The following is a 21,667-nucleotide window of genomic DNA, read 5'->3' as shown; positions in this document are numbered from 1 at the left end:
CACATACACACTTTCATTGAACTAAATCTATTTTTAACCCGACCTCCAAATGCAATGCTTCAAGGCAGTTTATAACATTCAGTCACCCCCCCCAAAAAAAAGAGAGTGACTGCAATTAAATATCTAAATATTGCTGCTTTGGACTGAGGAAGATTTGTTAGGTTTGATGCAAAGCTCAAGTTAAGTTTCTGGTGATGGATCTGAACAGCTGATAGCTTAAATATCTTTAAACACACATAGATAAACAGCGCAGCCCGGTCGGATGGGCAGGAAACAAATAATAAAAATTATTATCATTATTATATAGACACACACGGAGCATAACATATACGAGTGTATACATGCAAGCTATTATCCACGCAGATACACACGCACAAATCTGAGCGTGTAGTCTCGCACACATATGTCGCTATCTCTATAAAAGTGTGCATATGTATACAAACCTACAGGCGACGGCGACCCGATTTCATTTGTCCGCGGCTCTAATGGCCATCGCAAAACAGAAGGAGAAGCCCGAGCATCTCCGACCACAAACCGGCAGCGAATACAAACTCCTGCCAAATAATAAACGCCCCGGAAGCAGCGCTAATGGAGAGTGCTTAAAAATACAGAGCACCGAGGTATCGATATAAATGTGTTCGCGTTCTTCCCGCCCCAGACACGTGCGAGCGTGCGCGTATATACACACATTATATTGCGCGCACATCGCACGCAGGATCAAAAGAATCTTGATCGACATCAGCCACTAGCCGTAGCGATAAAGTAAAAAACACCAATGCACTGAAGACAAGAGGTAAAAACTTACCTAGGCGAAAAAATACATTCTGGAGGGTCCCATCAATAATCAAATTAATAGATCTTAATTCTAATTGCGCCTGCTATTAAAAAAATAATAATTGCAGTAGTTGGGGGGTTTTTTGCTGCCACCTGGTTAGACACAGCAAAGCTGTATATATCTTTATATTATATATTATTAAAGATAGATATATTATGATAGATAGATGACAGATAGATCTATAAAAATGCCAGCACAACGTGGCACGCGAGGGGGGCCCTCCTCTTCCCCTCACCCGCACCCTAAAAGATGGAGAGCACCCACCACCCCAGCCACACAAAGGCGCTCCCCACCCACCCGCGACCCCCAGTGAATTAAGGGAGAAGGGAGAAGGCGAAGGAGGAGCCACGCGGGGAGGAGGATGGATAGATGGATGGATGGAGGAGGAGGACCTGGCCGGCGCAGCCACCTCCGCGGACCCCGCCGCTCCCTCCCTCGCCCGCCCGCCCGCCCACCTGTCTCCTAGGCTCAGGGCAGACTGAGGCCGCGGGGTCTTCGCTCGAGCAGGCCCGTCCCTGTCGGAGGCTCTCCTGCTCACGCCACACGGCCAACTCCGTCCAGCTGCAAAATGGCGGCGGGGATGAAAAGGCCTGAGGGTGGGCGGAGCGGCCGCGCGAGGCTCTCGCCGCCAGCCTCAGACCCCCGTTCACACGAGCGCGCGCGTGTTGAACGCCTCCCCCTCCCCTCACCTCTCGCTTCCCTTAATGGCCGCCGCCGCCGCTCCACGCCTCCCTCAGCGCGGTCCGGGTTCTCGGCTCTCCGCGACACGCGGGTTGTTTTCGCCTTCCTCACGATGCGCCGAGCACGCGCGTTCCGACGCCTCGGCGCTGGCCCTTCCTCACACAGTCCTCAGGTCGTGTGTGGCTGGCGTCTCTTCGCACACACACACACAAACGCCTCAACGCCCACTCTTCCTCACGATCCCTGTGTTCAGCGTCTCTCCTGCTTATCCTTCCTTACGGTCATCACAACACGTGTGTTTGGCGTCTCTTCACACACAGCCCTCAACGCCCGCCCTTCATGATCTGCCATGCGCGCGGGTTCAGGACTCTCCTGCTTCCCTTCCTTAGGACCCTCACAACAAGCGTGTTTGGCATCTGTTCACACACACACACACACACACACAGCCATCAGTGCCCGTCTTTCCTCAGGAGCCACCAAATATGCATCACTCTTCAACCTTTATTACTACCAAGACTGTCCCCCTTTATGTTTTGCCCTTCCACACGACCCACCAAACGTGTTTTGGCATCAATGCTTGCCCTTTCTTGCAACCTCTCAAATAAGTGTGTCTTTACCCCTCAACCCTTGCCATTCCTCACATGTATTCAGCATCTTCTCCCCCTCCCCAACATGCGCTTCCTCACAACCGCTCCCAAACACGTATGTGTAACATCTCTCCCTTTTCCCAGGTTTTATGCTTAGTGCAACAACAGATGGAGGAGGAGGAGGAATTGCTGGCTTGCAGCCGTTTTCCTACATCTCTCGGATCATGAATGTGTGTTTGCTGGGGGTGAGTCAGAAAGTTTGCTGGGGGTGAGTCAGAAAGGAAACTCCACTACGTTTCTCCACGCAATTGACTGGCCTCCACAGTACCGTTAGGCAGAGTGAGGCGCTTGCCTCAGGCGGAAGATGCTTAGCGCTGCTTCTGCTGAGCTCCTTCTGTAGGAAATCTAAGAGTGTTGCACAGCTTTGTCATGCATGCCCTGAACTAATATGCAGCTCTCAGGCCCATTTGTTAGGATGCTTAGCACAATTGTTATTGACACTGCCTGGATTTGTTCATTAAATTCACCAAGCATTCTCTTCTTTTCTCTCTTCCCACCTGAAAGTAGTTCCTATAAATACAGAGTGAACTGAATGTGACTTAAATTCCTTCTGCGTTGGAATTTTAGGTCATTTTAATTTCTATTCTATTTTAATTTTAATTCAATGTTTCATCACACTTAAATCTCTGTTTGATTGTGGTCATTGCATTTACCATTTTTACCTATCTAAGAAGTGACCCTATTGTTTAAGCTTTTCAATTGTTACACACACACACACCCCGCCGCAAATTATTCACACGATATTCTGTGTGTGTTCCAATGTTTTCTTAAGTATATTTTATACCTGAGCAGAGCAGCTTGGCCCCATGACCCCATGTGGGTGCCCAGAGCCGTGGGTGCATGGCCCTGGCACCAAAATTTGTGGGTGCCTTCATGGGGAATTTTGTGGGTGCCCAAGGTCCCAGGGAGTTGGCACCTATGTTAGCGTGGAAGTAAAATTTGACTGCCAGCCCACTCTGCTTTGGTACGTAGACTGTGGGAGAGACCTTGTCCTTTTTCTCTGGAAGCAAAATGCCTTAGGCTGGCTCTGTCCATGATTGTTTCTGTCCAGAAACGCTGCCTCCTCTGGTCTGATCCCTTTGCCACCCCAACAGAGCAGGCTGCATTCATCACTGATCCCAAGCAGTTACCATCCTTGAAGATGTTTGGGTGGGGAATTCCTACCTGCTAGTCCAGGCAGGAAGTCATGGCACTTATGCATTCTGTGCAAATACAAGACAGACCCCAGAAGCTCTGTCCTGTATTGAACCTTGCAGCGCTATGGAGAAAAAGAAAATCAATTTTCCATCCCACTGTTTGTTTTTGCAATTGCTGCCAGTTAACTCTGCCCAGAAGTTGATTGTTTAAAAGCATTCAGCTGCAAACTGAATTGCAGAGAAGACACATAGAAAGGAATTGGTCAGGATGCAGCTGAAATAGATAAGATGACTAGATAATATGACAGAGTTGTTAAGAAATGGATTATGGATCTGATGTTCAGTTTCATCTGTGTTCCAAGTAGTTCAGCAGTGTTTTGTGTGTGTGTGTGTGTGTGTGTGTGTGTGTGTGTGTGTGTGTTCCCACTAACACTTGGATAGATTGATTAATTCATTAATCTGTCAGTTGTATACACTTCTTTAAATACTTTTCTGGAAGTTGAAGATACAGTGCTTGGAAAGTTCATTTTAAAAAGGAGCTAGTTCCAGTTTACTCCCTCCAAAAATGAATTAGTTCCAGTTCCAGTTTGCCCCCTCCAAATGGGAACTAACTCCATTCCAGTTCAATTCACAATTCATTCATGTGGTCATCAGCTTTTTTTTTTTCAGTCTTCAGAATTTTACAAGCTGCTGTGCTGAAGTATAAAATATACTTAAGAAGACATTGAAACACACACAGAATATTGTGTGGATAATTTGCGGGGGGGGGGTGTAACAATGGAAAAGCTTAAACAGTAGGGCCACTTCTTAGATAGGTAAAAATGGTAAACGCAATGACGACAATCAAACAGAGATTTAAGTGTGATGAAACATTGAATTAAAATTAAAACAGAATTGAATTTGAAATGGCCTAAAATTCCACTACAGAAGGAACTTAAATCATACTCAGATCACTCAGTATTTATACTTTCAGGTGGGAAGAGAGAGAAGAGAAGAGAATACTTGCTGAGTTTACTGAACAAATCCAGGCAGTGTCAATAACAATTGTGCAACCATCGTTTGAATGCTGGGGAAATTTGATTTCCCTTGAGCAAAGACGTCTGGCTCCTCTGCAGCAATTGAGTAACACGGCCACACATTTATTGTGGAGCAGAAAAGACCCCGCAGAAATGCATGGAAGCTTGCAGGATTCATCAGACCTGCCATGCCCATCAAATCGCCACTCATTCTTTCTGTCCTTCTGGCAGAGTATCTTTCCTTCTATGCTCGCCTCTGCAGATGCTTGCTTTTTACAGACGCTGTGTGGTTTGACGCACCCCTGTAGCCAGTGGAAGGTGGTCCATTAGGGTGAATGGGGCCCTGCCCCACCAGCTTTAGTCTGCCCTTAGCCAGCCCCTCCTGCTTTCGTCCATCCCAAGAGGTGCCCCTGGCTGTCAGCTTCTTTCTCCGTCTCAGTTTTGCCCTTGTAGAACTTGGGAGGAAGGGAGATGGGGACAGCAGAAGTTGGCACTGCCCCACCAAGCTCACTCTTCCCTCAGCCAGGCTCCACCTGCCTGCCGTCTTGCTTACAACTAGTGCAGGCGGTGGCACTGCCTGTTGACTTCCACCTCTTTAGTCTCATTGCTGGTTTTGCAGAACTCGCAGAACTGTAGAGTTGGTAGGGACCGTGAGGATCGTCTGGTCCAACGCTCTGCAGCACAGGAATCTATCATCCAACTTGGGCCTCAAACCCATGACCCTCAGATCAAGAGTCTCATCCACTGCTCAACACAGAGGAAGATGGGGGCAAAACTAGACTCTGTCTGTCATGAGCAATAGCTTTCCCTTCTTCCCTTCCTGCCAGTCCTGGTGGGCACCAACCAACAGGAGATGAGGGCAGATCTAGAATTGGAGGGCTCCCCCTGTCATTGGCTCTGGCTCCAAGTTTAGTTGGCCTCACTGCTTTCCACCCAGTCAAGGGGCACCAGCCGCTGCTGAATGCGGCCCTCCTTTTCATAGTCTATCCTCTCAAAGGCCAACCTCTGGGAACGCCTCCCCACCACCACTCCCATCTTCAGGCTCCTGCCAACTTTCCCAGTCATCAGGACTGAACACGGTTTCTCAAGAACTGTAAACAGCTTTGCAGGACAAAATTGCCCCGAGCTTTGTGAAAGCCTTCCCACCCACTCCACACCCCTTTCAAAGTCATATGTTAAAGTTTAAAAGACCTTGAAAGATGAGTTGCACAAGGCAAGCAAGAAAAGGAATTTCTCTGGAGCTGTCTTTAGGAACATAGAAATCTGCTTTATCCTAGTCTGTCTAGCTAGCTCAAAATTGTCTATACCTTGGCTGACATCATCTCACAAAGGTTTCGGGCAAGGGACCTTTCCAGACTTAGCTGGAAATGTTAGGGACAGAAATCCCTAACACAGCAACAGGAGACCCAAGTATTTTAATTGTATTCCCGCCCCCCAACACACTTCATTCACCACTCTTCCTCTCTTTCTTATATTCTATCCTCTTTGAAACCATTCTCATCCCCTTAATAAAAATCCTAGATTACAGTAACAATTAAAGAAAATTGATTGAAAAAGAAAAGAGATCGTTTGCTCCAAAATATAGTGATAGATTGGGGTACAGCTTAGTACGTTTGTCATCACCTGAAAGCCAATGAGAAATTCAGCTGTTTGTTAAAAGATTGTTAAGCATTTAATAAAAGTACAGATGTGTTTCTTCTTCGAACCAACAAATGAGAGACGCAACTAAATGGTACTTTCGAGAGTTATAGTAATATACTGTTATGAGTTTTGGGGGGCGGGTAAGTTGTATGCCTTACCTCTGCTTCTAATTTCTGGATCCAGCACAGATTCAATTCCTGGAATAGCCAGGCTAGCTTCCTGGTGACGTAATGGTCGTTAAGTATATGGTATTAATGTAGCAAAGGAAGTGGCTGTGTGCCAGATGGAAAATGGATGCCCCCCTCCCTTCCTCAACTTGCTGATAGTTAGAAAGACAGGGCAAAGTTGAGAGCTGAGTGATGTCAGGCTACAGGTTAGGCAGTTGGGAGACACAGCTATGCCTGGTTTCTTTTGGAATCCAAGGCTGTGGCAAGAGACCCTCTTGGGGTGTTAATGCTGTGAACCCCTCTGTCGGGTTGTATTTATGTATAAATACCCCATATATCCTAAAGACACCAAAGTCTCTGCTATACCTCATTCCAAAGAAAACACAAACCCTGAGTAAGCGCCTGGAACCCCTGGAATTTCGTACCACTCAAAGATTTGGGTGGTGTGAACAATACATTAACTATGACGCTATTGTCTGTGAATGGGACTTGCAGGATAATGGAATATAGGAACCTAGGAAGCTGCCTTATCAGATCATTGGTCCATCTTGCATGGTACTTTCTACACTGACTGGCAGCAGCTCTTCAGGGGTTTCAGTCAGGGAGTCTCTTTTGGCCCTGCTTGGAGATGACGGGGATGGAACATGGAACCTTCTGCATGAAAGGTAGATTTTCTGCCACTGATCTACAGCCCTCCCCTCTGCAAAGCCATTGGGATATCCATCCACTCACTGGTTGCAACAATTTGAAGAAGCCATAAGAAAAAGAAAATAATAGGCTGTTGTGTTGATCCATTAAGGAAAAAAATCCACATTAAGGCAATACCTTTATTAAGACAAAATAAAATATTAAATAATAGTGAGCATTCATCCTGATACATTTGCACAAAGTTTTCAAGGAGGTCATACTGAATTTTTACTGAGCATTCATTCTGATTTGTTTTGGGGAAAGTTATATGATGCTGTATCAAGCAAGTGCTAACCCAAAATTTGCAGTGCTTTATCTCCATCGCTTTCCTTATGGCAAGAAGTTTGAAATTTATTTATTTTTAGTGAGAAGTGAAAAACAGGTTTGTTAAGCAAGAACATCAAATCAGCCTTAATTGCAGAACCTGAATTTGTGGAATGCACTAGAATCCCACTTGCAAGCTAGCAACAGTCTGGAAATGCCTTTAGAAAATGTTATTTGGAAGAGTCATACGCACAGTAACCACTTGTGCTAGTGTTTTGGCAAAGGGCAATGTGATTCCAAGTTGTGGAAACCCAGTGAAATCAAGAAGACCCCAGTGAGTTTGTGTGCATGGATGTACATATGAAACATAAACAAGGACTGATTGAGTAATGGCCCTTTGTGGTTAATTGGCAGCAGATGTCTTCCAATCATCTACTGACTTCAGAAGTCACCTGAATCTCTGCCTGAGAGATGGATCTAGATTTTCTCTTGCTGGATAGAGACAGGATAAAGTCCTCTCCAAAAGCCCCCTCAAAGGCCACGATTACCGACTGACGGAACTTCTTCTGCCCTACAAACACATAAAGGATGGGGTTGATGCAACTGTTGAAGAATGCCAAACTGGAGGCCAAAGGGATTCCCAAGAATAAAGCCATCTTGAGTTCATGATTTGCAGAACCCTTGGACATCTCTAGCAAGGAGAAGATGTGATACGGGAAATAGCAGATGAAAAACGACACTGTCACAGCTATGATGATCCTGAAAGGTTTGGTGGACTTGGTTAGACGTCTCCGTTTCATCCTGACTGCCACGATGCTGTAGCAGACCAGGATCACGGTGAAGGGAAAGAGGAAACCAAACAGGAACCTGGATATGATCATGGCTTTGTGCCTCATCCTCCAAAGCCTTCGGGTCTCCTCGGTATTGTAATTGTCGGACAGAGCAAAGTTATTGAAGCAGCTGGTAACGTTCCTGGAGTTTGTTGCGGTGTCTCGAAAAATGAGGTACGGAGAGCTGATGATGAAAGCTGTGACCCATGTCACCAGAGCGATGCCATATGCCAGTTTTGTGGTTCGGTAGTTTCTGGACCACACTGGGTAAATGACCAGAGCACACCGATCCATGCTAATGATCATCAAGAGGAAGACACTGGCAAACATGTTCAGGAAGGCAATGGTGCTGTTCAGCTTGCACAGAAGTTTCCCAAAAGGCCAGTGGAAGCCCAGAGATGTGTAGGCGATGCTGAAGGGCAGAAAAAATGTGAAGACGAAATCCGCAATGGCCAGGTTGAGAAACCAGACTACGTTCACCGTCTTCTTCATCTTGAAGCCTGCAATCCAGATCACTAGGCCGTTCCCGGTCACCCCGAGGAGACAAGCAATGCTGTAAATCACTATGGACAGGAGGTGCATGCGTTTTTGAAGGCCCAGATAGCGGTCGGTGTGAGAAGAGGTGGTGTTCTCCTGCCACCAGGTCAAATTAGACCGGAAGGTCAACGAAGAGCTGTTCTCCATTCCCAGTGAAGTATTCATCCTCCTGAAATCTTATAAAAATCATCCAAATATTTGAGAAAATAAACACTTTAGGAAAAGCCAATCAGGGAAGAAAATACAGGGTTAGCTATGTTAGTTACTGCAACGGTCTGCAACGTCAGTCCAACTGAAATTGGAATTTATTGTGGCAAATTAAAGAGCTTAATTGAGCTAAGGCAACCTTTGTCTCAGTTGGCCTTAAACAATGATCTTTTTAAGAAGGCGTGTATTGAAATTTCGGTATTTGCTGCTAAATATGGGTGAAATGTTGCTGTTTATCTTTTCAAGCTTTGATGTTATATTTCTGCTCCTTGATCGTTCAGATTTATATATTACTTGTGTTGTTATTTTGGCAAGCTTTTGTGGCTTCCTCGTTATAGCTAAATAAAATTTATTGCCACTACACCAGTTCCACCAGACCATATCTTTCCCTCATCTCTCTAGCTGCTAATAAAAATACATTAAAATTCTATTTTGTTTTACACTACTGGCTAAGACAGGGATCGGGAAGACTCACCCCTTCTTTTTGCCTCTTCCAACAGATGTCTTTGCTGGTTCCGATTCCTGGAGCAATCTAACACGTTTTCTCTAGAAGACTTTAACAGAGTGTTCTTCCCAGCGGTGAATAATCTTGGCCTGAATCTTTTCCTTCTTCTTTCCACACGTCTTTGTTTAGGGGAATTTTGAGAATCTAATTTATTCCAGCCTCTTCTTCCCCTACATGTTATTAATGGAATTTAACCCTTGGACTAGTTGTAATATGCGGCATGTTTTTATTTTGGTCACCAACTGGGGTGGCTTTAAAAGAGGACTGGACAAATTCATGAAGGATAAATCAATGACTACTAATCACTGTGTATTTCCTCCATTGTCATAGGCAGTATGTTTTCAAGGAGAGTAGACGGTATTGTCTATTTAAGGAGCATTCCTTCTGATTTGTTTGTTGGGAAGTTAGATGACAGTTTCAGCTGTACTATACATTTAAAGCAGTATTATACCTCTTTAAATAGGGATGCGGGTGGCGCTGGGGGTTAAACCACAGAGCCTAGGACCTGCCGATCAGAAGGTCGGCAGTTCAAATCCCCGCAACGGGGTGAGCTCCCATTGCTCGGTCCCTGCTCCTGCTAACCTAGCAGTTCGAAAGCACGTCAAAGTGGAAGTAGATAAATAGGTACCGCTCTGGCGGGAAGGTAAACGGCATTTCCGTGCGCTGCTCTGGTTCACCAGAAGCGGCTTAGTCATGCTGGCCACATGACCCGGAAGCTGTACGCCGGCTCCCTCGGCCAATAAAGCGAGATGAGCGCCGCAACCCCAGAGTTGGTCACGACTGGACCTAATGGTCAGGGGTCCTTTATACCTCTTTAAACAGTCATGGCTTCCCTCAAAGAATCATGGAAATTGTAGTTTATTAGTAGACCCCTCAGCTCTCACCTGTGGCTCCTGGAAGCTGGAAGCATGTGACAGCAGCCGCAGCTCAGAAACAGCTTCAACTGGCCGGCTAAACCAGGTGAGGGGAGCCAATGGGTCTCAAACCCTTTGAGAGTTAGGAGACAGGCTGCGGTGGATTGAGCAGACAAGACCAATAGTGGGTCCAATCGTCAAGTAGGCAGTTTCTTTGCATGGTTTAGAGGGAAGTGAGGGGCAGATGGAGCTTTTCAACCTGCGGAGGTAGCCCATCTAGGTGAAAGACAACTCTGATCCTAATTCTCCACTGCCCAGTGCCGGATTTATGCCTAAGCTAAACAAGCTATAGCTTAGGGTCCCAATCTCTTGGGGGCCCCAAAAAAATTTAAAGGAAAAAAACAACTAGATGTAATTTTCAAAATAAAAGATAAAAAGCAAATAAAATAAAACCTACATACAACAACAGTGTTTTGTGTTGTGTAGGCTCCTATTTGTTATGTGCAAATGGCTTTAGATACCTATTAGGTCCATAAATTACCATATAGCATATATTCAACACAAAAACAGTGACAATTTGTTGTTGACAAAGGATAGCTGGACATAGAAAGGGCCCCATTACCTTCAGTAGTTTAGGGCCTCATCAAACCTAAATCTGGCCTTGCTACTGCCTTGTGGGATGTGGGGGGGGGGACTCAGCCAGATGGGGTATAAATAATAAAATGAAAATAATAAAATAGTATTAGTATTCAGGAGAAGAAAAGTCTCAGGAGTAAACCCTACGCAAATCCAGGATGGAGAAACCTAAGACAGTTGCACCTAAGGGGGGGTCACTTCAGTGCTGCTAACACAGTGGTTTGAACTTTACCTCCAGAAGTGCGCTCCATTGTCTCTCAAGACAGATGCCAACAACATTAGAAAATGGGATACTGAACAGTGGAGATATATTTATCTTTGGCCTGCCTACAGTCCCAATTTCAGGCACGTGTAAGTCCCACTGTAGGATTTACTCTTGAGAAAATACGCATAGGGTTGCAGTTTTATTTTTTGTGTGACCACCAACTTCTAAAAGCACAGGAGCAAGGCAAGTGGGGAGAAAAAAGTGGCAACCTTGTGAAAACATAATGTTGATGAATTGTGTCCCAAAAGCTCCATTCAGTCTTTCCAGCTTTTTAAGATTGGTATAGTCTGATTATACTCTCTGCTATGTTACCTCCAAAGTCACCAGATAAATAGATTTTATGATTTAAGGAATGTGTACCCCGTTCACTATATAAGACCATCACATATGACAGTTACATGTATGTTGTGTTGCTTCCTGCACTGAAATGCTTTCAGGGCGGGAAATGCGTATGAAGCAGCCCTCTAGGTTGCCAATCTGCTCTGCTTATCCTCCCCAGGAAGAGACAGAGTTGCTTGTTGTTTTCACCAGTGGCGTAGCGTGGGTTGTCAGCACCCGGGGCAAGGCAAGTAATTTGCGCCCCCTAACCCGTGGATTTGCGCCCCCTAACCCGTGGATTTGCGCCCCCTAACCTGTGGATTTGTGCCCCCCTAACCCCCAGATGTTGCGCCCGGTGTGGCTGGCCCCCCCTGCACCCCCCACGCTACGCCACTGGTTTTCACCTGCCACCCGGTATTGCCAGTGTTTCAACATTTTTTATTTTTCACTAGAGGAAAGGTGGTATTCTTCAGGGAAGAAAGCAGTCTGCAGGACTCTTCTGTATGTTATAGAGAGTGGTTTTTAAAACCTTGCATCAGATGAAGTAGATTTGTACCTACAAAAGTATGTATTGATTTAAATTGCCAAGGGTATATATACAGCCATAGAGCTCTCTGGGTGACCTTGGGCTAGTCCCTCCCTTTCAGCCTAATCTACTTCATAAGGTTGTTGTGAGGATTATATAGGGAGGAACAGAACCATGTATTGGGCACCTTGTAGGAATGGAGAGATGTAAATAAATAAACATATTAATACCAAAGACGCAATACTTTTGCTGGTGGGTTCAATTCTGTTTCTTGGGTTCAGTTTTTTAGTGTTTTATTTTTATTTGAACTTGTTATTTTGTTTCAACCATTGTTTGCTTCTTGTATTTTAATACTAGGGCCCCTCTTTGGGGGAAACGGTCTATTAGTAAATAATAAATGAAAAGGCTTTTTAAAAAAGCCTACACGTTCAGGTACACCTTCTCATTATGTCTTTAAATAAATATATATAGAGAGAACATTTGTACCCTGCTCTTCTGCCAAAATGGCTCCCGGATCTGCTTACATACAACCAGTCGACACAGGACATTCTCTGCCCTACAGGTTTACAATTTTTATTTCTTTTAAAAAGACACACAGAGGAAAAGGGACAGGGAGGGAAGCGGAAAAACAAAACACGAGCCCAAATTTCTAAACCGGTCCTATAATGACCAGCTGGCGCGGTTCAGAGGCAGGAGGTACCAGATGGAGCTGGGTTGTTTTGTTTTTGTTTTGCAAGGATGATCGGAGTGAGCCGCCAGCTCCCCCTCTCTTGATGGAACGGCTGCCCAATAAATGTTTTCCTGAAAGAAAGAAAAAATACTCTGCGTATGCTCAGAGGAACTCTGCCCGAGGTGCAAAAAAAGCACTGAAGATCAAAACTGGCAGCTCTGATAACGGGGAGGGGGCAGAGCTTGTGCGTTCTAAAGGGAGCTCGAACGCTCTCAGCCAATAGCGTGCGAGGCAAGGTAGGGAGGCCCGGGCCGCTTTCCCCCGATTGGCTATGACGCAGACGGAGGACTGGCAGTCGGATCGCTCTGATTGGCTGCGGACCGAGGCAGAAAGTGCTGAGAGTTCCATTCCGCGGAGCGCGCTGGGCCTTGAGGATTTAAGCCTAGGAGTCGAGGGGAAACTTGCCCTTTCTTTCGAGGGATTCTCCAGCACGTGGCGGGGAATTGAGGAATCCGGTAAGTATTGAGGGTGTGGGTTTGCAGACTCTTTCCCCCTTTTCCGTGCTAGTGCTGTGCTTGGATGTCCACCCATATTTTATCTCCTCCTTCGCGGCAGGCAGAAATCCAACAGGTGAAGCCTCACTTTCTCTCCCTAGAAAAGCTGCACCTGTTGCATTTGCCGCCCTGTGCACGGCTCTTAAAAAGCAGAGGAGACCTATCAAGTAAGGTGAAATGTTTGTAATCCCTAGCTTGTGGGGGTGGTGGAAATGCATAAAGTTTTCACTGTTTCAGAGGACTGGGCTGAAGGAGGCCGGAGGGCGTTTAGTCCCCTGTAAATGTTGTTGTTTAGTCGTTTAGTCGTGTCCGACTCTTCGTGGCCCCCTGGACCAGAGCACGCCAGGCACTCCTGTCTTCCACTGCCTCCCGCAGTTTGGTCAAACTCATGCTGGTAGCTTCGAGAACACTGTCCAGCCATCTCGTCCTCTGTTGTCCCCTTCTCCTTGTGCCCTCCATCTTTCCCAACATCAGGGTCTTTTCCAGGGAGTCTTCTCTTCTCATGAGGTGGCCAAAGTATTGGAGCCTCAGCTTCAGGATCTGTCCTTCCAGTGAGCACTCAGGGCTGATTTCCTTTAGAATGGATAGGTTTGATCTTCTTGCAGTCCATGGGACTCTCAAGAGTCTCCTCCAGCACCAGAATTCAAAAGCATCAATTCTTCAGCGACCAGCCTTCTTTATGGTCCAGCTCTCACTTCCATACATCACTACTGGGAAAACCATAGCTTTAACTATACGGACCTTTGTTGGCAAGGTGATGTCTCTGCTTTCCCCTGTAAATACTTGCAGCCAAGTTTTTTAGAGCATGTTAGCAGTTAGATCTTGTCCTCCAGGAACGGGGAACCTGCAGCCTTCAAGAAGTTGCTGGACTCTCCATCAGTTCAGCCAGCATGGGTAGCGATCCAGGGATGTTGGAAGCTGTAATCCAGCACACTTTGGAGTGTTGTTATACTTTGCTATATTTGCTATGTTACAGGCAACATCACAGACTTGTGAGAAAAACGGGGAGAGGATATAAACACAATAATAATTAACATGCGGATCATAAAAAATGTGCCATAAAGTGCAGGGCTAACCATCTTTATTTGTAGATGTTCCTCAAAAGCCAGAAACTTACTCATGACTAAGTGTTACAGGATTGCAGTCCTAAGCGCAGAGCCACCCCAGACATATAAAGTGCACCCATGGCTTCCCCCAAGGAATTCTGGGAACTGTAGTTCTCCCCTCACAGAGCTACAGTTCCCATCACCCGTAACAAACAGCAGGTCCCTGGATTTTGTGGGGAAAGTCTTGTGCTTTGAAGCGTGTTGGGTGTGCCGTAAAAGTATGGTGCAGATCTGCCCCTCGTCTTTCTGGAATATGCCAACCAGCTCATTTTTACTGCCAACAGCGGGCGGGCAGTCAAGCTGCCGCTTACCCCTTTTAAACAAGGGCTGCAAATTTTAATGATTAAACTGAGTTATTTTCCTCAACACTGGCTGGTTCAGCTGCTATGACCAATTCCTGAATATGGATAGCTTGCCCACAGTGACCTGTCTTGCCCGAGGCCACCAGCCAGAGCGATGTTATTCCAGCTATTAAAATATGCTTCAGCTGCCAATACCGTTTCAGTCCAAAGTCAAGGGTTTGCAAATGACTTGCAAAGCCCTGAACCACTTGAGACCTAAATAACTGAGCGAGATCCTCTCCCAAGTATATCCCTACCTGGGAGTTAAGGGTGAGAGAATCTCCATGGTGTCTCACCACCAGAAACTGAACATCAGGCCAGGAGGGAAGGTCCTTTCTGCTGGGGCATCTAATCCTTGGAATTTCGTGGCCCTTGGTGCCTGCGCTGATGGTTTTTAGAGGCTAAAATGTGGCTGATCGCTCAGGCCTTTCACCCAGGCTGCAATCTGAAATGGTTTCAATTGTTGTCTATATTGTATTTTTATTGTCCCGTTGGCATTTTATGACTTTGTTCCAGTTGTATTGTCAGTCACCCAGAGCCCTGTGGATCTGCAACAGAATTTAAATAGACTTAAGTAAATAAACTGGATTAGGTAACTGATTCAACTCTTAAAAAAAAAAAGGTGTACACCTCTTAACCAGAAATATTATAATGAACACAAAGTACAAACGGTAGGCGGCAGGGCATTGTTTTTATAACAAGCATTCCCCACTTTTTCTCTCTTGCATGTTTACATCATCTAAAAACAGGGAGCGCCTCCTTCAGAGTGTTTGTTTTTACCCTTAGGTAAATGTAATTAGTGAATTAATCAACAAAGAAACACAATTAATTGGCTGAGATTTTCTTAGCCCCTGGATTTAACGAATATTGCTAAGCTGCGTGTTTCAGTTTGGGAGAGGACGGGTGCATAGCTTTCAGCAGAATAAAGCACAAATTTTAATAAAAAGACGCCTGTGAATGTCATGCGTGGCTATTGTGGGTGTGTTGTTTCTTACACAAAGGTGCCTTTGGGGGACGAAAGGTATGTACAGTGGCCCCCCAGGTTATGTTGGAACTAGTAACTTTTTGTGAAGTTCTGAAGCTGATGCTCATGGGAGTCATATAAAGGACCCCTGACCGTTAGGTCCAGTCGTGACCGACTCTGCGGTTGTGGCGCTCAGCTCACTTTATTGGCCGAGGGAGCCGGCGTGCAGCTTCTGGGTCATGACTAAGCCGCTTCTGGCGAACCAGAGCAGCGCACGGAAACACCGTTTACCTTCCCGTCAGAGCAGTACCTATTTATCTACTTGCACTCTGACGTGCTTTCGAACTGCTAGGTTGGCAGGAGCAGGGACCGAGCAACAGGATCTCACTCCATCGCAAGGATTCGAACCGCCGACCTTCTGATTGGCAAGCCCTAGGCTCTGTGGTTTAACCCACAGCGTCACCCGCGTCGGGAGTCATATAGAAAGAGATAATTTTGAACTTGGAAGGGTTCCACGAGGGCAGTGTTAGAAACTGGGATAGAAAAGCTAGGAGCCAAATGGCTTCTGGGACCTGGGTTATGGGCACCAAAACAGAATGTCCAGTTCTCTTCCGCGGCTCCGGAAATCGCTTCTGCGCATGCCTAGATGCCGGAAATCGCGCCTGTGCATGTCCGTGGTGCTGGAAATCGCAATTTTTGGCGTCTGGGCATGCACAGAAGCTATTTCCGGCACCGCGGACATGTGCAGACACAATTTCCAGTGTCGCGCTGCGCCGGTCTGGCCCACGGCGGATCTCCGTGGTAGTGATCTGGCCCATGCCCGCTAAGCCTTGCCAACCCCTGGTCTAGTTGCCACGGAGGGTGGGGGTCGGCAACACTTTATTATTTTTATAAGCATGAACCAACACGCAATTCACAAGAGACACGTTGTTAACATCACGTTTTTATCAGAAATGGTTAACACATGTTTAATTTGGTGTTGATAATAAAATCATTGGTACCGTACTTCAGTTTTCAAAACACCCTACGCTTTATTGTTAAACTCCTTAACATATTGTCTGTCTTTAACATATACTTCGAAGCTTCAAAGCACACACGTTTCAGTAATCCTTGAGTGTCAGCAAAAAAACAGCACCCAGACTTTTTGAAGTGCTCGCAAATGGAGAATCTCTAGGTGCAAAATGCGCCTGGCGCCCTGCTAATTTCGAACCCTGAACGAGGGTCATGTAGCCCTTCCCCCTAAAATGCTGGGTTAGCAGTTTTGAAAGCCAGACATTCTTAGCTCTGGCCCCTCTGATGCCCAGGACAATCTTGGACGCTAGGCAGTATTTCAAAATGGACTTTAGCTGTTTGGCGATTGCGAGCTTCCTGCAGTTGCCCAATTAGCTGCACACGGCCTTTTTGCTATCCTTGAGGAGTTAACGAATAACTCGGGATGAGTTCCCCCGGTTAAGACAGCCTGAGCTTTGTTCCTGCTGCAGTTTGCGCCTGTTTAAGGCTCCAGTCCTGCCAACAAATCACACGGAGGTCAGCAGATGAGAACCATCTGTTGATTTGGACAGGCTGGCTTGTCAGTCTTGCTCCAGACAGGGCGGCTGCCCTGCTTCACACCTCCCAAGCTCAGAAGCAGGGGTCCACTGCAGCCACGCCATACATTTAAAGCACATGGCTTTCCCCACAAAGAGCCCTGGGAAGTATAGTTTGCTAAGGGTGCTGGGAATTATAGCTCTGTGAGGGGTAAACTGCAGCTCCCAGGATTCTTTGGGAGCATCCATGCCTGTTAAAGTGGTATAAAAGTGCTTTGCTCCATTGCTCCTCCCACTGTTGCCTCTGCCCCGCCCACCACTTGCAAGCGGCCCCCAGAAGGCTCTCTGCAAGAGGATGTGGCCCTTGGTCTGGAAAAGGCTCCCTGCCCCTGTTTGAATGGGTCCGTGGGGCAGGGTGTTTCTTCCTGATCTTTAAATACATACGTGTCAGGGCTGCCGCCCAGTCCCAGCTCACATAGGACCAAGTCAGCCAGCGTTCAGTTTCAAAGAGTCTTTATTGGATTACAGGTTCCATTTCCAAACTGCAACGTGCAGCCCTACTTCTTCTAGGTCAGAACGACGAAGACCCGTCTGAGTCTCCGCCTCTAGCGCACCAGCTTAATACCCTAGCCTTGCTCCACCTCCTGCGCCTTTCCTTCCGTCTCTGGGTCCTCCTGCCCCCCTGGGTCTCTCCTTTCCTACTCTCTTCTGGCGCGGACCCCCCTGACCCTTCCGCCTCCTTGCGGCGGGCTTTGGGACTCGGTTCACTCTCTGGGCTGCTGGCTGCGCCAGCTTCCGTTACATTTGAACTTGGCGCGCGCGCCCAACTCTCCACTTTCCTCTTGATCGTTTCCTCGCTCCCCGAGGTGGGCGTGACTACTCCTGACTCATGCCCTCCCTCCTTCTGAAAGTCTCCGGAGCCCGATATCTGGTCCCCTTTCTCCCCGCTGCTCCCGGCTGGGAACGTGGGTCCCGATCTCCAACTGCTGCTTTCTGATCCCTCTCTGGACCCTTCTTCCTGGGGTGTCCCCCTGCTCTCCCCCCTTGCTCTGGCTGCTGGCGCTCCCTTCTGGGAATCCTCGGACTCGCTAGACAGGCTCGGTGATCTCGGGTCGTCATCCCCACTCATCCTTCCTTCGTATTCCTCCCCCTCGCTCTCTGTCTCCTCCCTTCTCTGCGTCTCTGCTCCTGAACCCCTGACAATACGCTTTTGTGGTTTTTAAATATCTCTGTTGTTAAGCTGGCTATATATTTACAAGTGTACTTGTATTTATTTTACAGTGTTACCTTGGTTCTCAAACGCCTTGGTACTCACACAACTTGGAACCCAAACACTGCAAACCCGGAAGTAAGTGTTCCGGTTTGCGAACATTTTTCGGAAGCCGAACATGCTCCGTTTTGAGTGTTACGCTTCCGTTTTGAGTACCGCACTTCCATTTTGAGCGTTATGCTGTGGTCTGTCTGTTTTTGCTATTTATTTTGTGTTTTTGTGGCCCTTTTGTTTTTGTGACTGTGTGGAACCCAGTTCAGCTACTGATTGATTGATTGTGTGACTGCTTTGGTTTTGGAACAGACTTCCGGAGCGTATTAAGTTTGAGAACTAAGGTACCAATATTTTATCATAAACTCCTTGGTGGCTCTGTTAAGGGCCACAAAGCAGAGTATACAGGCCTGATAGCTCACTTATCCTTTCTCAATTTCAGCTTCCAAAGTTTTGGGACTCCCTTTTGCCTGCCCTCCGGCCAATCCTCTGCCGTTCTTTCCCTCTGGGCTGCTGCAGACCTCTGCTGCCATGACCAGCCTCCCCAAAGCAAATGGAAACCCCATAACTAAGGAGGAGTGGACCTCTCACAACAAGATGGTGATGGAACCTCTAGACACCAACGACCCAGAGGTAAGAGCACTTCTTGTTTGGATGGTGACGTCAACCAGGAGAGGATAGTATTGATTCTGGCGGAAGAAACCGGAGGGCAGGGACCGCTGTCATTCGTCGGCAATGGTTTTGAGCAACCAGGGGACAGCAGGTCATTGACTTTTACGGGCTCAGTGACGTTCATTGAGAAAATTGCACTTGGCGCTGGCTTAACCCTTTCAGATTTTCCCACCTTCCTACCTCTGCAGCAGAGAGGGGGTCTGTTTTGGCGGCCCTCCCAGATGCTGCTGGAGTCCAATTCTCTATTTTTAAAATTTTTTATTTCAAAAGCAAAAAAAATTACAATCACCAAATTCAAAATCTATATTCATTTTCTAACATAAGCGTTTTACATAGATTACCTAAATTAAAATATATCTAATTTCTCCAGGCTTCCCTTTGCTATATGTAAATACAATGCAGTTAACAAATTATATTATAAATGATATTATAGGTTCCCTATACCCCCCACTCCCCTTCACCTATGTGTGATCTCAATATTTTACTTCTTCCATCTTGTTGTGTTCTATAAATGCAGTCTAATGGCAAAAAAGTGTACAAGAGCAGCATAAAAACCAACCACTGCAGGAAAAGCACATGTTTAAACAGCCTGAGGAAATAGGAAATATTGGGGGGGGGGTGCAAGGAACACCTTGTACAGGGATATAAATTCTGTTGATTAGTTGAAAAGAAGTCACCCAATTAGAAATGTTTCAGCCTGCAGTCCAGTTAACTAGTCACATCTAACTCTGAGCTACCTATTTGAGAACGCCCATAGTTCAGTATATCTGCTGCCTAAAACTCTGAAAAGCTGCTGCCAGCCAGTGTGGGCCATCCTGAACTAGATGTCCCAATGGACATTTGACACAGTCATTGTCGTCTTCTTTGGCTGTACTTGTAACTGAGTAAGATCGTCTTCCATAAACACGGTTTTTACAGTGGGACCGTAAGTGGCTGTGGAGGCCAATTCTGGATCCACATGTCCTTCCACAGTGGGGACATTGGTTTCTGGGTGGGAGTTGATCACGGTGGGGATTTGCCAGGCGTGCCTTCCTCTTAGCATGTATCTCCCTTTCGTCCTGAGTTTGAGTGTCTTCAAAGCCCATGACACCTTTGGTAAAGGCTGTTCTCCAATTGGAGCGCTCGCAGGCCACTTTTTCCCAGTTGTCAGTGTTTATACTACATTTTTTAAGATTTCCCTTGAGAGAGTCTTTAAACCTCTTTTCTTGACCACCAGCATTATGCTTTCCATTTTTAAGTTCAGAATAGAGCAGTTGCGTTGGAAGACGATCAGTCATTGGCACAACATGACCAGTCCAACGAAGTTGGCATTGACGAATTATTTCTTTGACACTGGTGATCTTTGCTTCTTCCAGTACACTGGCATTAGTTCGCCTGTGTTCCCAAGTGATGTCCCCCCCCCCCCCCGGAGACACCGTTTATGGAATCGTTCGGGGAGTTGGAGATGGCGTTTATAAGTGGTCCGTGTTTCACAGCATGACATTTTACTGTGTTCCTACACACGCTTGGTGCTGTGGGTTAAACCACAGAGCCTAGGACTTGCTGATCAGAAGGTTGGCAGTTTGAATCCCCGCGACGGGGTGAGCTCCCGTTGCTCGGTCCCTGCTCCTGCCAACCTAGCAGTTCGAAAGCACGTCAAAGTGCAAGTAAATAAATAGGCACCGCTCCAGCGGGAAGGTAAACGGTGTTTCTGTTTGCTGCTCTGCTTCGCCAGAAGCAGCTTAGTCCTGCTGGCCACATGACCCAGAAGCTGTACGCTGGCTCCCTTGGGCAATAAAGCGAGATGAGAACCACAACCCCAGAGTTGGCCACGACTGGACCTAATGGTCAGGGGTCCTTTTACCTTTACCTTACACCTTTGGGGGAAAGGTGTGCATGCAAGAGGTCCCTGGCACCTCTAGGCCAGGCGAGAAAAGACTGCCTGCATGAGACCCTGCCAGTCAGTGCCAGCAGTACTGAGCTCAGTGCCCCAATGGGTCTCACTGGGTCTAAGGCAGCTTCTTCTGTCCCCGTGTCCATTTCCTCCTCGTGCAAAGGTCTACGACATCATCAAGAAGGAGAAGCGGCGGCAGCGGCTTGGCTTGGAGCTGATTGCGTCAGAGAACTTCGCCAGCCGGGCGGTTCTGGAGGCCCTGGGCTCCTGCATGAACAACAAATATTCGGAGGGATACCCGGGACAAAGGTAGGGGTCAAAGGACTTGGGCTCCAGGCACGGATGAGATCCTTTCCCCCCATGCCAAGCAAACTTGTCTGTGTCTCATTGTTGATAAAGGCTTCCAGTGACAGATTGTCAGGAGCGTGCCGGCAGTAAATCACACAATCTGCACACACCTGGCTGAGTGTCAGGCCTAAGGAGCGCAGCAACTCATCCCTGGTAGGTCTTGCCCCACGGATCTGTTGCTGAGACTGAAAGTCCCTGCCTTTCCACAGCCATCTGATTCCAATCTTTCCCAGGGCTTTCCCCAAGCAATCTGAGACGGAGCCTGCGTGCAGCCAGCCTCTCCTCCACCCTTTTTCATGCCTCTTCTGGTTCCGGGAGACAAGGGAAGCAGGCGAGCTTTTTGCAGTAGGAGGGGGAGGCATCCTTGATTCTTCACCAGCTTGACTCCTCTCAGCCTCTTGATCTCCCTCTTCCCCTGCTTCAGCTTCTACCACTGATTCTGCACTTCCCTCTGCCACAGACTCCCCCAGCTCACTAAACCCTGTTACCTCTTCTCCTGCTTCCTTGTCCCACCACCAGTCTTCAGGCTCTGAGCCTTCATCCCTTGGGGGTTCCTCGGCTGGTTCCTCCCACCATTCCTCTGCACCCAACCAGTCAATG

General features: G+C 47.1%; 3 protein-coding genes across 6 annotated transcripts in view; 1 reads left to right on the top strand and 2 right to left on the bottom strand.

Annotated features, from left to right (window-relative positions):
- Nucleotides 1-5,101, bottom strand: part of PRPSAP2 (phosphoribosyl pyrophosphate synthetase associated protein 2) — a 36,998-nt gene extending 31,897 nt beyond the window's left edge. Inside the window, exons 1-2 of one of the 4 annotated variants that reach the window (XM_083474505.1) lie at nt 1,951-2,078; nt 1,291-1,824 (exon numbers count right to left, since the gene is read on the bottom strand). The gene's annotated coding sequence lies outside the window, so the exon portion shown is untranslated. Of the gene's footprint in view, nt 1-443; nt 800-1,290; nt 1,825-1,950; nt 2,079-4,615 lie in introns of those variants that run through there. The other 3 variants (XM_083474506.1, XM_083474503.1, XM_083474504.1) reach the window with 3 other exon arrangements.
- A 1,728-nt stretch (nt 5,102-6,829) lies between these two features.
- Nucleotides 6,830-9,192, bottom strand: LOC310692928 (chemerin-like receptor 1). Its single transcript, XM_083474508.1, has 2 exons — nt 9,124-9,192; nt 6,830-8,617 (listed from the first exon to the last, which is right to left on the bottom strand). The coding sequence occupies exon 2, from the start codon at nt 8,604-8,606 to the stop codon at nt 7,503-7,505; it is 1,104 nt and encodes a 367-aa protein (XP_083330634.1). The 5' UTR covers nt 8,607-8,617; nt 9,124-9,192; the 3' UTR covers nt 6,830-7,502.
- A 3,546-nt stretch (nt 9,193-12,738) lies between these two features.
- SHMT1 (serine hydroxymethyltransferase 1) overlaps nt 12,739-21,667 on the top strand; it is a 25,489-nt gene continuing 16,560 nt past the window's right edge. Inside the window, exons 1-3 of the mRNA XM_083474351.1 lie at nt 12,739-12,937; nt 18,617-18,807; nt 20,883-21,028. Of these exons, the coding sequence (XP_083330477.1) occupies nt 12,754-12,937; nt 18,617-18,807; nt 20,883-21,028 (521 nt within the window). The 5' untranslated portion in view covers nt 12,739-12,753. The remainder of the gene's footprint in view (nt 12,938-18,616; nt 18,808-20,882; nt 21,029-21,667) is intronic.

The sequence above is a fragment of the Podarcis liolepis genome (genome assembly GCF_965112155.1).
Source record: "Podarcis liolepis genome assembly, chromosome: 14".
In the NCBI taxonomy this organism is placed as follows: domain Eukaryota; kingdom Metazoa; phylum Chordata; class Lepidosauria; order Squamata; family Lacertidae; genus Podarcis; species Podarcis liolepis.
Note: the sequence above shows the minus strand (reverse complement) of the source record. Positions and strands in the feature narration are given on the sequence as shown.

Coding starts and splice junctions, on each gene's coding strand:
- LOC310692928 (XM_083474508.1), bottom strand. CDS start 8,606: ATGAATACTTCACTGGGAATGGAGAACAGCTCTTCGTTGACCTTCCGG.